Here is a 19,196-nt window from a genome sequence, read left to right as displayed (position 1 = left end):
CAGATATCCAATTGTTCCAGCACCGTTGGTTGAAAAGCTATCATTTGTCCACTGAGTATATGTCCCCAGCCTCCTCATTGTGGAGTCTCCAGGGCTGGTTGAATCCTTCCACTGCAGGCCACAGCTCCTAAAAGGTGGTCTTCCACACAGCTTTTTCTCCAGATTCTGTTACTGTTCCCTCCCCTTGTCCCTTCACTGGCCCCAGGGCACTTCATCCTCCCTTGCAGTTTCCCATACTCTGCCCACATCTTTGTAAATAGTCTTTTTATTAAGCTCTCCTCAAATTACCCAACTTAAGTGAGCCATCTGTTTCCTGTGAGGACTTGATACATCCTACAAATCATAAATTTTCCAAATCCCAAATATCAGACATATACTGTCAATTGTCACAAAGCAAGAATCATTTATTTTTTTTCGAAAAGTCATTTACAGGTATTTATAGGCAAATGAATTTCCACGTTAAGACAGATGAAGATAAGAGTGTGTCATTAAAACAGCATGCAATCAAACACTTCTTTTATGATTTCATTTTGTTTTTACTGTGTCTGTGGTATTTGTAAGTGCAGTATTTGCTCAGCCAACCCCTATACCATTATAGTCAAATACTGCTTATCCATGACGTGTCCTGCTCACATCATTTATAGTCTCTGGGTCTATTTGTATCAGGAACGCTTTCTTGCTACCCAGTTAACACTCTGCTCAACCAGACTGTGACCACAGCTCTGCTCTGTTTCTGATAAAGGTGATTAGATCACCCATAACTAAGGTGTATGCAAAATTGATGAAAAATACATTATTTCCTAGTTGTATAAAAGGAAAAAAAACTATCTGAGAAATTAATGGCAGTAGAAGTAAAATAAAATCATAAACCTTTACATAAAAATATTAGAGCAGTGTACTTGATTTCTGATGATTTCTATCCAAAAGAAGTTTCCCATATTTTACTTAAAACTTAGCAAATATATCACAATTACAAACACTAAGTTGTATCTACATAGCCAAAATAAAGTGGAGTTAAGGCAACTGTCCAGATAACTCAAGATAAAAAGACACTGTAGTAATGGCGATATCTCTATGTGCAAAGGTGAGTAAAGGCCTGAAGTAGTTTTCTGCTACTCAAAACAATCAAATCCACTTCTACCATATTTGCTTATCTTATCCCAAAGTTTCAATATTTTTGACTGAAAGGCTTGGGGTCTCCACTATCTGAATGCTGATCAGTTGTGCCATTCGTTCTTTGAGTTTAGACCCAGACTAAAGGAAAAAAACCGAAGTCTTCACCTTAACTATACAGGTTATCAACACTGACCCCTAATAAATGGAAAATTTGCTTTTTATAGACTCGTATTACGTTAGGGCCAAATTGGACCTGAATTCGCCTAGCCCAGCTCCCCTGTTTTATAAATAAGGAAACTGGAATCCAGACATGTTCAGCAACTTGCTCAAGGTCACATTGATGAGCCCCAATCCAGCGCTTTCCCTACACGACACTTAATTACACTATTGGCTTACAAGCACGGCCACATGCAGCAAACCTTCCAAATGTTTCGTTGAATATGTTTTCTCCCTCGACATTTTGTCTGATGATATCTGGAAAAGGTGCTAAGGATACACGTCGGTGAGGGACTATCACTCAGCTGCAGCCAGTCGAGCTTATTTCCCCATACTTTCAAATAAATTCAGTACTTTAAATAATAACGGAATCAATTTGGATATTGAATGTGAAAAATACTCGTTTGTTTGCCATCTTTTAAATCCATGCACTCATGGGCTGTTTTTTTGGTGAGGGTGGGGAAGGAGGAAGAAATATGATAAAATCAGAAATGACTGACAGATTTGACCTCTTCAGTTTGTTACATGCTGCTTGCAAATAGTCTCATAGCAAAGACTGAGAACTATTAGGCCAAAGAGTTTGGGCCCCAACCCTTTAACCAGCCACTGGGACAGGCCAATGAAACAGACCAACGCTTTCAGTGGCTTTTGATTTGATTCACTGGCACAGACACAGTCCGAATTCAATGTCAAATTTATTTTACCATTGCAGTGAAAGTGCTACTAAACAGAAAATGTAATAAAGTCAATAACTAACAAGCAAATTGCTTCTTATTTTTGTAACAAGGAAAAACTTTTTTTGGCAAATGGTTCTGTAGTCATAGAATATGAAGACACTTATAACTAATCTCCCCCATATGAAAATGTCCCCAAATTATCAAGTTGAAAGGCACATACCACTGCCCCAGCAGTTCATTCAAGTTGTCTTTAGCATGTGAAATTTTAATTGTGCTTTTAGCTTGTTATCAATGCAATATGGCCTTAGAAAGTGACATCCGTGCATATGTATAATTTCTTTTCAAATGGACCAATCCTCTTGCCCTTTTCAAATTTTCACTTTCTGAAGATCAATTTTTGTTAGTTCTTCATTGTATAAAGGACCTAGTCAATGACGGTCTCAGAAAGATGCACTTCACAGTTTGTTCTCTATCTTATCCAGAAACCAAGTTTGAATGATCTTTGTGTCCTAGCACAAAATGGAATATCTTGAAATAGCGTGATGGTACTTCCATTTTGTCATTTGTTGGAATGCAAAAGTGCTGGATTACTATCCTTTCTCACTGGTTGTTTAAGGCTTACTTCACTTCCAGAAGAGATGATTGGCAAACTATTATCCATGTGGTATCTGATAAGATGGCCGACATTATCAAATACATGATCCTTGGTCCTCACCTTGAAAAGGAAATACAAATGTATTTAGGTTAAATGATAATAATTCTCCTGAAAGATGTAAACAGTCAAGAAGGAAAAACAGACGTATTGCTGAAGGAGATATTTTGCTGAATAAAGAAAATAAAGGTACTTTTCAACTCTGTATCTCTTAGTAAAGAGTTTTCTCATTCCCCATGACCTTTTAAAAGTAATTGTCCCTCCCAGTTAGGAAAATGGTAAGCACTTATCACTCAATCCAAATTTGCAACCAGACTCTTTGCCGTGTTACCATTTGATATATTCTATCATGTCATCATTCCTATAAATATTTCACTGAGTTGTATACAACCACGAATCCCAGGATTACAATTATATCCCATCAAACAGAGTGCTTCCATAATATCTGGTCTCTGCAGGAAGCAGGCCCTCTGGAGAAGTCCTGCCTCTCTTTGGAGGCTCTAACCAAATCCTGTCTCCTCTAAGAAGCCTCCTCAGACCTTTCTAATAGGCATTCATGTCTCCTTCCTGCAGGCTTCATGGTAGCTGATTCATAAACATTTGTTACATAGAACTTCTTAGCTGCATGCCAGAAGAACTCAGTTTCCCACGGCCTGCTTTCTCCTGGACTTTCCTCCCTGTATTACTGTGTCCTCACCCTGTGCATGGGCAGAAGACATCACTCTCCATCACGACGGTACTGGCTCAGAGCCTGGCCATAACGGACTGCTGTTTGGAGGGTAGAATTGTCCAGGAGAGAGAAGGCATGCAGCCAGGGAGCACTTTGTTATATAATTCTGCTACCTCTCCACAGGGATTCATCGAGTTCTGTCTAGATTTTGGTTTTCAGCATATTAAAAACACACACACTTATCGGAACAATTGACCTAACTCAAATATGGACTGTGAATTAGATAGCAATATTGTATCAATGTTTAAATTTCTTGATTTCGATCATTGCACTACAGCTATGTAAGAGAATATCCCTATTCTTAGGTAATACACACTGAAGAATTAAGAGGAAAAGGGCACCATGTCTCCAATTTACCCTCAAATGGCACCAAAGCTTGAGGACGTTTTTACCTCCTCCATCTCATCCCCAACCCATGTCAAACCAGCTCATCAGTCCTACTAGTCTGTCTTCTTAATTCCAGCCCACTCTGCCCATCCCTCTCTATTTCTTTTGCCTCCATTCTGGTTCAGGATTTCACTAGTTTTTATGTAGAATCCCCTAATTACTTTCTCTGTCCCAGTCTTTCTCCTTTACTCTATTGATCCTGCATACAAATGTTAAATTAATCTTCCTAGTACAGGGATTATAAACTAGTCACTCTCTGGCCAAATATACTAGGAGATGTTTTAGTCTGCTGGGGGCTAAGGCGGAAGGTGCCCAATAGAGAGTTTTTAAGTATTTTTAATTAAAAATGGGGAGATTTCACATAAAAATCTGGTTTTGTGGCTTCTTTGGAAAAATCAACTCTGACTCCCCCATGCCCCTTTTGCAAATGGCAGCAATTGACTGGAATTGAGTGGTGATTTCCCCCTTACACAGGAAATGCACTTTCCAGGTGATCACAGCCCACTGCACCCTATGCTCATTCCACCACTGGCCCAACATTACACATTTACAGTACTGGCCAGGCCCTGCAAATATTTGTGCTGTGACTCCAATCACATAAACTTTTTTTTTTTTTAAAGATTTTATTTTTTTCCTTTTTCTCCCCAAAGCCCCCCGGTACATAGTTGTATATTCTTCGTTGTGGTATGTGGGACGCTGCCTCAGCGTGGTGTGATGAGCAGTGCCATGTCCGTGCCCAGGATTTGAACCAACGAAACACTGGGCCGCCTGCAGCGGAGCGCGCGAACTTAACCACTCGGCCACGAGGCCAGCCCCTAATCACATAAACTTTTGTGTGTGTGTGTGTGTGTGTTAACAAACACATAACATCAGATCTACCCTCTAAACAAATTTTTAAGTGTACAGTATAGTTAACTATAAACACAACTTGTGCAGCAGATCACCAGAAATTTTTCATCCTGCATGACTGAAACTCTATACCCATTAAACAGCAACAAACCATTTCTCCCTCACCCCAGGCCCTGGTAACCACCATTCTACTTTCTGTTTCTATGAGTTCAATTACTCTAGATAACTCATATAAGTGGAATCTGCAGTATCGTCCTTCTGTGAATGTGAGTGGCTTATTTCAATTAACATAATGTTCTCAACGTTCATTCATGTAGCATGTGACAGATTTCCTTCTTTTTCATGGCTGAATAGTCATTATGTGTATATATCACATTTTCTTATGCATTAATCCATCAGTTGACATTTAGCTTGTTTCCACCTATTGGCTACAATGAATAACACTGATACGAATGTGGGAGTGCAAATATCTCTTCAAAATCCTGATTTCAATTCTTTTGGATAAATACCCAGAAGCAGAATTGTTGGATCATAGGGGAGTTCTATTTTTAATTTTTGAGGAAACTCCATACTGTTTTTCATAGCAGCTGCATCATTTTACATTCCCACCAGTGCCCAAGGATTCTAAATTCTGCACATCATCACCAAAATTTGCTATTTTCTGTTTGTTTGTTTTGTATAATGGCCATCCTATCAGGTATGAGGTGATATCTTACTGTGAATTTGATTTGCATTTCTCTGATGATTACTGGTTGAGCATCTTTTCATACACCTGTTGACCATCCGTGTGTCTTCTTCGGAGAAATGTCTATTCAAGTCATTTGCCCATTTTTAAATCAGATTATTTGTTTTTTTGTTATTGAGTTGTAAAAATTCCTTATATATTTTGAAAATTAACCCTTTATCAGATATATGGTTTGCAAATATTTTCTCCCATTCTGTAGGTTGCATTTTCACTCTGTTGATTGTTTCATTTGCTGTACAGAAATATTTTAGTTTAACGTAGTCTCACTTGTCTTATTTTGCACTTGTTGTCTGTGTTTTTGGTGTCATATCCAAGAAATCATTGCCAAGACCAAAGATACAAAATTTTGCCCTTATGTTTTCTCCTAGGAGTTTTATAGTTTCAGATCTTAACGTATAAATCTTTAATCTATTTTGAGTTGATTTTTGTGTATGGTATAAGGTAAGAGTCCAACTTCATTCTTTTACACGTGAATACTCAGTTTTCCCAACACCACTGGTTGAAAAGATGATCATTTCTCCATAGTGTATTCTGGCAACCTTGTCAAAGATCATTTGACCATATATGCATAGGTTTATTTCTGGGCTTTCTATTCTGTTCCATTGGTCTATATGTCTGTCTTTATGCCAGTACCATACTGTTTCTATTACTGTAGCTTTGTAATATGTTCTGAAATCAGTAAGTTTGATGTCTCCAGCTTTGTTCTTCTTTCTCAAGATTGTTTTGGCTATTTGGAGTCCTCTGTGAGTCCAAAGAAATTTGGGGATTGTTTTTATATTTCTGTAAAAAATGCCATTGGAATTTTGATAGGGATTGCATTGAATCCGTAGATTACTTTGGGTAGTATGGACATTGTAACAACATGGGATGTCTTTCTATTTACCTGTGTTTAATTTCTTTCAGCAATGTTTTCTAGTTTTCAGTGTACAAGTCTTTTGCCTTCTTGGTCAAGTTTATTCTTAAGTATTTCATTCTTTTTGATGCCATTGTAAATGATACTGTTTTCTTAATTTCTTTTTCTGATTGTTCATTGTTAGTGTATAGAAATGCAATGGATTTTTATACATTGATTTTGTACGCTACAACTTTGCTGAACTTGTTTATTAGCTCTAACAAGTTTTTTGTGGAATCTTTAGGGTTTTCTACATATAGGATCATGTCATCTGTGAAGAAAGATCATTTTACTTCTTCCTTTCCAATTTGAATGCCTTTTCTTTCTTTTTCTTGCCTAATTCTTCTGGCTAGTACTTCTAGTACTATGTTGAACAGAAGTGGTAAAAGTGGGCATCTTGTCTGTTCCTGATCTTAGAGGAAAAGCTTTCAGTTTTTCACCATTGAGTATGATATTAGCTGTGGACCTTACACATATGGCCTTTATTATGTTGAGGTGATTTCCTTCTATTCCCAGTTTGTTGACTGTTTTTCTTTTTTATCGTGAAAGGATGCTTAATTTTGTCAAATGCTTTTTCTTCATCTATTGAGATGATCAAGTGATTTTTATCTTTCATTTTGTTAACATGATGTGTCACATTGATTGATTTTCTTTGTTGAACCATCCTGGCATTCCAGGAATTAATTCCACTTGGTCATGGTGTACGATCCTTTTAATGCAGTGTTGAATTTAGTTTGCTAGTATTTTGTTGAGGACTTTTGCATCTATCTTCATCGGTGATGTTGGCCTGTAGTTTTCTTTTCTTGTAGTGTCTTTTTCTGGTTTTGGTGTCAGGGTAATGCTGGCTTTATAAAACAAGTTTGGAAGCATTCCTCTTCTTCAATGTTTTGGAAAAGTTTAAGAAAAATTGGCATCAGTTTCTCTTTAAATATTTGGTATAATTCACCAGTGAAGCCATCTGGTCCTGGACTTTTCTTTATTGGGATGTTTTTGATTAGTGATTCAGTCTCTTCACTAGTAATTCAGCTCTTCAGGTTTCCTATTTCTTCATGATTCAGTCTTGGTAGGTTATATGTTTTTAGGAATTTATCCATTTCTTCTGGGTTATCCAATTTATTGGCATATAATCATTCTTGGTAATCTCTTATAATCATTTAATATTTTTGGCATCAATTTTAATATCTCCTCTTTCGTTTCTGATTTTATTTATTTGAGTCTTCCCTCTTGTTTTCTTAACTAATGTAGCTAAAGGCTTGTCAATTTTGTTTATCTTTTCAAAAAACCAAACCGTAGATTTGTGGATTTTTCCTATTGTTTTTCTATTCTCTTTCATTTATTTCTGCTCTAATCAGAGTTATTTCCTTTATTCAGCTAATTTTGGGATTAGTTTGTTTGTCTTTTTATAGTTCCTTGAGATGTAAAGTTAGGTTGTTATTTAGGATCTTCTTTTTTTCAATGTAGGCATTTATCACTATCAACTTCCTTCATATTGCTTTTGCTGCGTCCCATAGTTTTGGTATGTTGTATTTTCTTTTTCATTTGCCTCCAGATATTTTCTAATTTCTCTTTTGATTTCTTCTTTGACCCATTGGTTGTTCAAGGGTGTGTTGTTTAATTTCTGTATATATGTGAATTTTCCAGTTCTTTTTCTGCTACTAATTTCTAGTTTCATTCCATTGTGATCAGAAAAGATACTCAGTACAACTTCAATCTTCTTAAATTTGCTAAAACTTGTTTTGTGAACTAATGTCTAATCTATCCTAAGATTTGTGACCTAACATGTGAATATTCTGAATGTACTTGAAAAGAACATGTATTTTGTTGCTGTTGGGTGGAATGTTCTATATATATGGCTGTTAGGTCCATTTGGTCGTATAGTGTTGTTTAAGTTCTCTATGTCCTTTTTGTTCTTCTGTCTGGATGCTCCATCTACTATTGAAAGTGGTATTAATATCCCCTATTATTATTGTGTTGCTGTCTATTTCTCCCTTCAGCTCTGTCAATGTTTGCCTCATACGTTTGGGTATTCTGATGTTGGGTGAATATATATTTACAATTGTTATATCTTCCTGGTGAATTGATCCTTTTATCATTATGTAATGTCCTTCTTTGTTTCTTTTGACACTTTTTGACTTGAAATCTATTGTGTCTGATGTAAGTATGGCCACCTGCTCCCTTTTGGTTATAATTTTCACAGAATATCTTTATCCATCCTTTCGCTTTCAGCCTATGTGTGTCCTTAAATCTAAAGTGAGCCTCTTGTAGACAGCATAGAATTAGATCTTGTTTTTTTATGCATTCAACTACTCTAAAGTCTTTTGATTGTGGAATTTAATCCATTTACATTTAAAGTAATTATTGATAGGGAAGGACTTACTATTACATTTTGTTAATTATTTTTTGTCCAGGATCATTTCTGTCTACAGGCATCCTCTGCTCCAGCTGTATATCTTTTATTTGCTTAATACCATTGTACTTCTCTGTCTGTTCCTGTGGTTACTTCTCTATGTTCTAAATGTCCCCCTTTTAAAATTTTTCCCTCTTTTAAGGTTCATTTTACATGTCAGACCTTTCAATAAGCCTTTTCAGTTTGCCTCAACTAGAGCACTCCTCTATCCTGAGAAACACCATAGAGCTTTAGTTGAAAAACATTCTTAAGCCCTTCATTCTTATGGTATAATTATTTAAGCATCTGTTTTATGAATTTATAAGCACCCTGAGAGCAAGGACTATGTCCATGATACTGACCAATAGTCAACTATGAATCCCTGTACTTCCATGTAGTAGGTATTCATTTAATTCACTGAATTGAATTGAGAAAGACAGAATGAGTCTGTCCTCTACTTCATCCTCCAGGGTGGCTCTCACTCGAACCCCTCCAACTAGTTTCTATATAGCACTTCCTGCTGTAGCTGGAGGGTTCAAGAAAAAGTAAACCCTTAGCCTTGAACTTTCTTCAATATCAGATTTTGGATCTATCATTCAGAGTCACCTTAATCACAAGATCCTGTGAAAACTGTAACGAGAGGTCAATGATACCTTGCCTTCAGGATCCACCAGGAGAAGATGTTTTGCCTGGCCTCCCTGTAGTCCACTCAGCACATATTGGCCAGGAGATGTTACACTCTCTCGAACCAAAAAGTCCCCATCCTTTACCAACAGGCTTTCTGCTGCCTTCCTGCTCAGCTTGCCATGGTAGCAGTCTTCATTCCGCAGCTGCTGCTTAATGTGTGGCAGAGAATGTGAGTTGGCAGGCTGGACCGTGGCACCTGGCTGAACAGTTTCTGGTGCTTCTGAAGTCAAAACACAAAGAGAGATATCACCAAGTTACCTCCTCATCCATCCATTTATTCATTCATTCAACTAGTCAGCAAACATAACCTGAGGCCCTACTGTGTGCCAGGTACTCTTTAAACAATGCTGTTCCTGGAACAAATGGAGTTTTTGTTTCCAGAACTTCCAACAGGCTCTAATTTAATGGTAGATCCAAACATTGCCTTTGGCTTCTGTTACCAGGAAAGCCTTGCCCAGGGGCAGGAGTTTTCCTTTCAGAAGAGAAATGGAACCGACCCATGAGAACCACTTTCATAACTGCAGAGAGAGGCTCTTTATGTCCCACGGGCTGTATGCTAAAGAGAAAGAGGCTTATGCTGTGCCTGGATTACAGATAACTTCCAAAACATTTCCAACATTCCCAAACTCTTTGAAAACGCCTACAGTAACTTTGGGCTATGGCCACTTTTTAGCATTTAGCTTTTTTTAAAACCAAATTGCTAATGTGCTTCAGAGATGCTTCTGACCAAAGCCTTCAAAGCTATGCTGAACCTCACAGCATTCCTATTACATGACCACTCTATTGTTTGTGTCATTCACCTGCCTGGACAAAGGAGAGTCCATCAGGTAAAAGAAGGCAAAACCTCAGGAAGGTATGGCCTGAGGCAGCTCCCCAAGGCTCTGCAGAATAAATGTTATCCAGAGTCGAGAGCACTGGGGAGGAGAGGTACATCCAGGTAGCACTTAATAGTACTATTGATACTCACAGTGATAATAATTATTACATAGTTTTCATTTATTGAGTATGATAGGCACTGCTCAACGCTTTACATATATCATCTTGTTTTACTCTCAAAATTAGACAGGTAAGGACATGGGTTTTTAAAAAGGCTAAATGACTTACCCAATATCACACTCCTAACGTGTAGATCTTGGATTTGAAGTAAGATCTGACTCCAAAGCCCAGATTCTTAATTACCACACTCTAAGGCCCTTGCTTTGGATGTGAAAATCTTTTAATTTTCAAAACTGGTCTAGCCACTCTCACTTTTGTAGTACCCACAAAGGTCCCTAGTAGATAGCGAAGATATCAAGATGATATATAGCATCTCCAGAAATAATAACATAAAATTCTTATGTCTGAATCCAGGTGAAAGTTGTATCTTTAATATGGCAAATTTGCTAAGAAAATAATAAATCAGACTTTGTCTTTTTAAACGCAAAGGATCTTTTCCATAGAAACCAGCCTTAGTCTTTATAAACGCAAAGGAGCGTTTAGGTTCCTTATATAGGGGTCTAACAAATGAGACATCCTATTGACTCTAAGTTTTAAAGTTTACACATGACAATCCTATGAAGTCACTGATGTAGGCAAACAGTGCCCTATAGACATAATCCAATTCTCCTGTTAATACCTTGTAGTTTGTGTCTACTTAAGAACTTCTCTCAGTAGGATTGGTGGTTACCAGAAGGGAATTGGGGAGGGAGGAGGGTGACAGAGATGACAAGGCACACGTGTATGGTGATGGAAAATAATCAGTCTTCGGTGGCAAACATGACACAGTTTACACAGAAATCAAAATATAGTGATGTACACCTGAAATTTATATAATATTATAAACCAATGTTACCTCATTAAAAAAAAGAACTTCTCTCTGCACAACACAATTACAATGTAGCATTCACAAATATATCTTTAAAAAGAATCTTTAGTCTATATCTAATGGCTAAAAATATTCTCTACTACAGTCAGGACTATCTAGTGTTGCCAGAAAAAGCCTGAAGAAATGTGTCCAGATTTGATGAATAATACTTGTAGTTGGCCTTAGTGCTGCCTGCTTTCAGGCATAATGGAGGATTTCTGATGAGTAGCCATGTGTGTGTTTGTGTATGTGAGAGAGAAAGTTCTTGTGAGTATGAGGGAGATGCATGCATGCGTGTGTGTGGGTGCACATATCTTAGTGCCTGATGGCTTTTGGTTTATTCTGAGATTATGGTGGAGAGCTTTTGGACAAGGACAAAACAAAAGAAAAACAGACATTATATCATCTTGAAAAGAGGCAACAGATCATGGGCCAGCCTGAGGATATGGACAATATTTTCCTAACACAGTTTCCCAAGTTAACACAAGGACAAAGTACGCTGTGCTAGGAGATTTCAATCATGCAAACATTTGCTAAAAATCTAATTTTTCTAAAAGCAGAATATCTGACAGATTTTTTGAAATTTTGGCTTTAATTTTAAAAGTCACACATGCTAATTTTTTTAAATCTGGGAAACAGAGAAAAACAAAGAAAATCACCTACAGTCCCATCACCAAATACAGCCACTCTTTAACATTATGTGTATTATCTACTATTGACTCCTTGTCTTACATAAAGTTGACTTTGAGAAAGATAATAATAGTCTAAATATAGTTATGTATGTATAATTTTCATATAATATTTAATAAATTATTGGCTTGATATAATTATAATATATTTTCTCAGAAGTAGTGAAGGTTAATGAAGCAACAAGGAAGGCAACTCTAGATTTAATTGAAACCAAAAAAGAAAAAAAGTGATAGGAATCACGGAAGAAAGTAGTCATGTCATCTTGGAGTTTCATTAGCAACTAAAGACATATTGTTCACAATCAGAAATTCAAGAAAGCACAAGATAGATATGAATATCTATACTCACACGCAGCTGATGGGTAAAACATTTGAAAGGGGGGAATATTGATTAAGGAAGAGAAAAGAATCTAACACACAAAATCTGGATTAAACAATTGCAAGTAATCCAAATGAGAAAGGAAGAATGAAACATTGAAAGAAACCAATGTAAACTGTGAAGACAGCATATTGATGCACTCAATTTCTTAAAAGCACATGTAAACAGGGTTTTTTTAAATAGCATTTATTATTATATTAGTGAAGGACTGGGAAAAAATTAGGTGTCCTTCAATAAGGGACTGGTTATATAAATTATGATGAACTCATACAATTAAATACTATAGAGCAATAGAAAATAACAAAGATTTAAGCACTGAACATGGGAGCACATAAAATATAAATCAAATATTAAGAGACCTGAATAGAGAAATAGACTGCAATACAATAGTAGTAGGGTGGACCAATCTTCCCAAGCAAAAGGAGGAGGATTTGCAGTGGATGTTAGATCAGGGCTAATCTCCCTCAAAAAAAAAAAAAAGTAGTAGGGAACTTGAATACCCCAATTTCAACAATAGACAGATCATCCAGACATAAAATCAATAGGAGAACATTAGACTTAAACTACACATTAGAGCAGATGGACTTAACAGACATTTACAGAACATTCCATCGAACGCAAATAGAATACCCATTCTTCTCAAGAATAGATGGAACATTCTCCAGGACAGATCATATATCAGGCCACAAAACAGGTCCCAGTAAATTTGAGAAGATTTAAGTAATATCAAGCATATTTTTCAATCACAATAGCATGAAACTAGAAATCAATTACAAGAGGAAAACTGGAAAATTCACAAATATGTGGTGATTAAACAACAAGCTACTGAACAACCAATGAATCAAAGAGGAAATCAAAAGAAAAACCAGAAAATATCTTGCGACAAATGAAAATGGAAATACTACATACCAAAACTAATGGGATGCAGCAAAAGTCATTCTAAGAAGGAAGTTCATAGCAACTAATACCAACATAAGAGGAAAAAAAAAGACCTCAAATAAATAACCTAACTTTACATCTCAAGGAACTATAAAATGAAGAACAAACTGAACCCAAGTTTAATAGAAGGAAATAAATAACAAAGATCAGAGCAGGAATAAATGAAAATAGAGAATAAAAGACTATAGAGAAGATCAACGAAGCTGGTTTTCTGAAAAGATAAACAAAATAAACAAAGCTTTAGCTAGACTTTCCAAGAAAAAAAGAGAGAAGACACAAATAAATAAAATTAGAAGTGAAAGAAGAGATATTATAAGTAATACCACACAAATACAAAGGATCATAAGAGACTACTCTGAACAAGTGTATGCCAACAAATTGCATAACCTAGAAGAAATGGATAAATTCCTAAAAACATTCAACCTACCAAGATTGAATCATGAAGAAAGAGGAAATATGAACAGATGGATTACTAGTAAGAAGATTGCATCACTAGTCAAAGCCTTCCAACAAAGAAAAGTCCAGGACCAGATGACTTCACTGGTGAATTCTACCAAACATTTAAAGAGAAATTAACACTGATCCTTCTCAAATTCTTCCCAAAAATAGGAGGGAACACTTCCACACTCACTTCACAAAGCCAGCATTACCCTGATACCAAAACCAGACAAGGACACCATGAAAAAGAAAATTACAGGCCAATATCCCTGATGAATATAGATGCAAAAACCCTTAACAAAATATTAGCAAACTGAATTCAACAATACATTAAAAGGATCATACAGCATGATCAAGTGGAATTTATTCCAGGGATGTAAGGATAGTTCAACATCCACAAAACAATCAACGTGATATACCACGTTAACAAAATGAAAGATAAAAATCATACAATCATCTCAATAGATGCAGAAAAAGCATTTGACAAAATTCAACATCCATTCATCATAAAAACTCTCAACAAAGTCAGTATAAAGGGAATGTACCTCAACATGATAAAGGCCATATATGACAAGCTCACAGCTAACATCATGCTCAGCGACGAAAAACTGAAAGCTTTTCCTCTCAGATCAGGAACAAGACAGGATGTCCACTCTCACCCCTTCTATTCAACATAGTATTACAAGTCCTAGCCAGGGAATTAGGCAAGAAAAAGAAATAAAACGTATCCAAATCAGAAATGAAGAAGTAAAACTGTCTCTATTTGCAAATGACATATTATATATAGAAATTCCTAAAGAATCCACCAAAAAAACCTGTTAGAAGTAATAAACAAATTCAGTAAAGTTGCAGGATACAAAATCAATATACAAAAATTAGTTGCATTTTTATGCACTAATAAACTATCAGAAAGAGAAATTAAGAAAACAATCTCATTTACAATAGCATCAAAAAGAATAAAATACTTAAGAATAAATCTAACCAAGGAAGTGAAAGATCTGTACACTGAAAACTATAAGATACTAATGAAAGAAATTAAAGAAGACACAAATAAACGGAAAAATATCCTATGCTCATGAATTGGAAGAATTAGTATTTTTAAAATGTCCATACTACCCAAAGCAATCTACAGATTCAATGCAATCCCTATCAAAATTTCAATGGCATTTTTCACAGAAATAAAACTAACAATCCTAAAATCTGTACGGAACCACAAAAGACCTCAAATAGCCAAAGCAATCTTGAGAAAAAAGAACAAAGCTGGAGGCATCATGCTTCCTGATTTCAAACTATATTACAAAGCTATAGTAATCAAAACAGTATGGTACTGGCATAAAAACAGACACATAGATCAATGGAACAGAATAGAGAGCCAAGAAATAAACCCATTCATATATGGTCAATTAATTTATGACAAAGAGCCAAATACATACAATGGGGAAAGGATAGTCTCTTCAGTAAATGGTGTTGGGAGAACTGGACAGCCACATGCAAAAGAATGAAATGGGACCCCTACCTTACACCATACACAAAAATCAACTCAAAACAGATTAAAGACTTGAATGTAAGACCTGAAACCATAAAACTCCTGGAAGAAAACATAAGGGGTAAGCTCTTTGACATCAGTCTTGGCAATGATTTTTTTGGATTTGACACCAAAAGCAAAGGCAACAAAAGCAAAAGTAAACAGGCAGGACTACATCAAACCCAAAACCTGCACAGCAAAGGAAATCATCAATAAACTGAAAAGGCAACCTATGGAATCAGAGAAAATATTTGCAAATCATTTATCTGATTAGGGGTTAATATATAAAATATGTAAAGAATACATACAACTCAATAGCAAAACAACAAACAATCCAATTAAAAAATGGGGAGAGGAACTGAATAGACATTTTTCCAAAAACACACAAATGGCCAACAGGTACATGAAAAGATGCTCAACATCACTCATCATCAGGGAAATGCAAATCAAAACCACAATGAAACATCACCTCGCATCTGTTAGAATGGCTATCATCAAAAAAACAAGAGATACTTAAAATTTTCATTTTAGTTATTTAAAAGGCATTTAGAGCTTCAAGAATGATTTTGTACACAATGCTGTTTTAAATTTTAACTAATCTCATAGAATTGAAGTACTCTTCATTATAAGAAAATCTGAAAGTTCATTAAACATTTTTCAAGATCACCAACAGACTGGCTATTTGGTCCCTTTTCACTTTGCTACTTTTAAGAATAGGACCTATTTTTTGGATTACTATCTGAGAATTTCATGGATTCACTCCTGGATGCAAGAGACAAAAAAACACTTAATTCATAACTTTCTTATGCAATGTAGTAAAAAATAAAGCTCACACAAAAAATCTTAAAAAATAAAGTGATGAGATAAGTGTTGGCAAGAATGTGGATAAAAGAGAACCCTTGTGCACTGTTGGTAAGAATGTAAATTGGTGTAGGCTTATGAAAATGGCATGGAAGTAGTTAAAAAAAATTAAAAATAGAACTTCTAAATGATCCAGCAATTCCACTTCTGGGGATACATCTAAATGGAAACAAAATCACTGTCTCGAAGAGACATCTTCACCCCTATATTCATTGCAACACTATTTGCCATAGCCAAGACAGGGAAACAATCTAGGTATCCATTGACAGGTGAAGGATAAAGTAAATGTGAGATATATATGTGATGGAATATTATTCAGCCATAAAAAAGACAGAAATCATGCCATTTGCAACAACATGGATGGACCACGAGAGCATTGTGCTAAGTGAAATGAGTCAGACAGAGAAAGACAAAAAGTGTATGATCTCACTTATATATGGAATCTTAAAAAACCAAACTCATAGAAACAGAAAACAGATTGGTGATTGTCAGAGGCAGGGAGTGAGGGGTGGGGGGATGGGTGAAGGTGGTAAAAAAGTACAATCTTCCAGTTATAAGACAACTAAGTGCTGGGAATGTAACGTACAGCATGGTGACTATAGTTAACGATACTGTATTGCATATTTGAAAGTTGCTAAGAGAGTAGATCCTAAAAGCTCTCATCATAAAAAAAAAAGTTTGTAACTATATGAAGTAATGGATGACAACTAAACTTAGCGTGGTAACCATTTTGTAATATATACATATATCAAATTGTTATATGGTACACCTTAAACTAATACATTATATGTCAATTATATCTGAACTAAATTGGAAAAAAAGAAAATAGCAAAGGATATTATGTGCTAATTTGGTCAAATCTCTAAAATAGAAGAGAGAAATAAGCAAGTATAGAATGAGGTTATCATAACTTCCTTTTTTCTTTTAAAGATTGGCCCTGAGCTAACATCTGTTGCCAATCTTTTCTTTTTTTCTTTTTTTCTCCTCAAAACCCCCTAGTACACAGTTGTATATTCTAGTTGTGAGTGCTTCTGGCTCTGCTATTTGGGACGCCGCCTCAGCGTGGCCTGATGTCCATGCCCAGAATCCAAACTGGGGAAACCCTGGGCCACCAAAGCAGAGTGTGCGAACTTAACCACTTGGCCACGGGGCTGGCCCTATAACTTCCATTTTTTTAAAGGAGATAGCTAGCTACCTAGCTAGCGGTATACAAGTAGATAGAAACTTAACTATGCATTAACACTCTGGAAATAATCAGAAGAAACAGTTTATATCTAGGGAGTTGGATACAGTATTAAAGCTTGGGAGGAACATTTTTTATTTTTATTTTATACCATTCTTTATTATTTGGGTTTCTTCTGTGAGTATTTGTATTACTTTTGAATTTAAAAGAAAACTGTTTATGGAATAAAAAATGTATACAAAAGACAGGATAGCCACATAACTACAGATAAAATCAGAAGAGGGATATAAACTTGTGAGAAAAGGGTCAGGGTTGGGGGACTATGCTCAGTTTTATGTTGTGGGAAGAAAAGCCTACCCATTCTCCCCCACGATGTGTTATCATGACGCCATCTCTGGTGTGGGAGGACTATAAGTAGTCAATTCTCTTTATTCACAGTAATTACACAGTAGTTACTTTTATAAAGTTGCCATGAACACTGAATTAGTGAAAATTGAACCATTGCCCTTAGTGGAGAGACAGGGTTAGGCTCCTCAAGCCTCAGATCTCAACATTTTCATCAATCAATCAATATATAACCTTGTGGATATGTGTTTCTGTTTAAAGACACCTTATTTAGTATATATTGTTGATTCATTAACACTGAACTCCCAGCCAACAGCATTATAATTCATGCCTGAAGGAAGCTTATCTAATATACATATTTTCTCTGTAAGGCACATCACAGCCTTCTTGTGCTTAGGAACACTAGACAGCACTTCAGCACTATGCTCAGAGGCCATTTTAAACAGCAAAATCATCAACAAATAGCACGAAAATAGGAAAAATGTGGCACACAATAGACAACAAAAGGACACTTGTTGACAGCATGAGAAGTGAAACAAGAAAGCAGAGCATTGCTCTGTCAGCCTCACCTTGGAATATGCAGACTGGGCAACTCAAATTTTTTGTTGCCCTGCACATGTCCACAAATGACCACACAAGTGCCATGAGCACTGAATTGGGGATTACAAATAAATTTTAGTAAGCAAATTCTCAAATATGGAATGCACCAGTTATGAGAATAGACTATATATGGTTTATCAGTATGGGTTACTGGATTTGTGAAAATTATAAAATAGGGATTTATTTGCATTATTGAGAGGAAAAATATGTACACCTTTATAAAGTGTCTAAAAAGTTGGTAGAAAAGGATGTTAACATAAAATGCTAAGCATCAGTGAAAAGCTGACATAGTACCCAGAGAAAAGTTATTTGTAATATAAAGTAAGATTACACATCTATTAAGATATATTACAAAGCCACAGTAATTAGTATATAGTAATGACTATACAGATAAAGAAGAGGCAAGTAGGCCAATACAAAAAGTAGAGTAATAAAGGCCCAGAAACAGATACCCACATATAGGAGAAATCTAGTATAGTAGAGAGTGGCATTAGAGAAAGAGATTATTTGGCCAATGGTATTTGGAAAATTGGATCACCTACATGGATAAAATTAAGTTAGACCCTCTATCTCATAGAAAATATGAAATTCAAACAGAATAAATATTTTATAATGGAAATAAAACCATAAAGCCAATAGAGGATAATGTAGTACAAGCTGGATAAAAAAGAGAAAATTTAATCCAAAGAGAGTAGAAGGAAGACATAATAAAGATAAAAATGGAAATCAAAGAAACAGAAAGCAAAAAACAATAGAGAAAATGAAACCAAAACCTGGGTCTTTTGCAAAGATCAACTAAATTAATAAATCTCAAAGAACATTGATGAAGAAAAGAAGAGAGAATACATAAATTATCAATAACAGGAAAGAGAGAAGGCATCTTTCAGGTCATAAAAGGACAATAAAGGAATATTATGGGAAATTGCATGTGGAACTGACTCTAAACAAATAAAGTGGAATCCTACTAAGTTTTTAAGGAAATTACACCATAAAAGAAATCACAATCCCTTCTTGTCTGCGGCTTTTTGGCCTCTAAAGCAAACTCCATCTCTCGAGG

General features: G+C 35.7%; 1 protein-coding gene across 1 annotated transcript in view; it reads right to left on the bottom strand.

Moving 5' to 3' along the window:
• Window positions 1-383: 383 nt before the first annotated feature.
• SHC4 (SHC adaptor protein 4) overlaps window positions 384-19,196 on the bottom strand; it is a 124,964-nt gene continuing 106,151 nt past the window's right edge. The window contains exons 11-12 of the mRNA XM_008521526.2: window positions 9,304-9,557; window positions 384-2,724 (exon numbers count right to left, since the gene is read on the bottom strand). Coding sequence (XP_008519748.1) covers window positions 2,569-2,724; window positions 9,304-9,557 — 410 coding nt within the window. The 3' untranslated portion in view covers window positions 384-2,568. The remainder of the gene's footprint in view (window positions 2,725-9,303; window positions 9,558-19,196) is intronic.

Source organism: Equus przewalskii, chromosome 1 (assembly GCF_037783145.1).
Source record: "Equus przewalskii isolate Varuska chromosome 1, EquPr2, whole genome shotgun sequence".
NCBI lineage: Eukaryota > Metazoa > Chordata > Mammalia > Perissodactyla > Equidae > Equus > Equus przewalskii.
The sequence above is the reverse complement of the archived record's forward strand: the minus strand, read 5'-3'. Positions and strand labels throughout refer to the sequence as shown.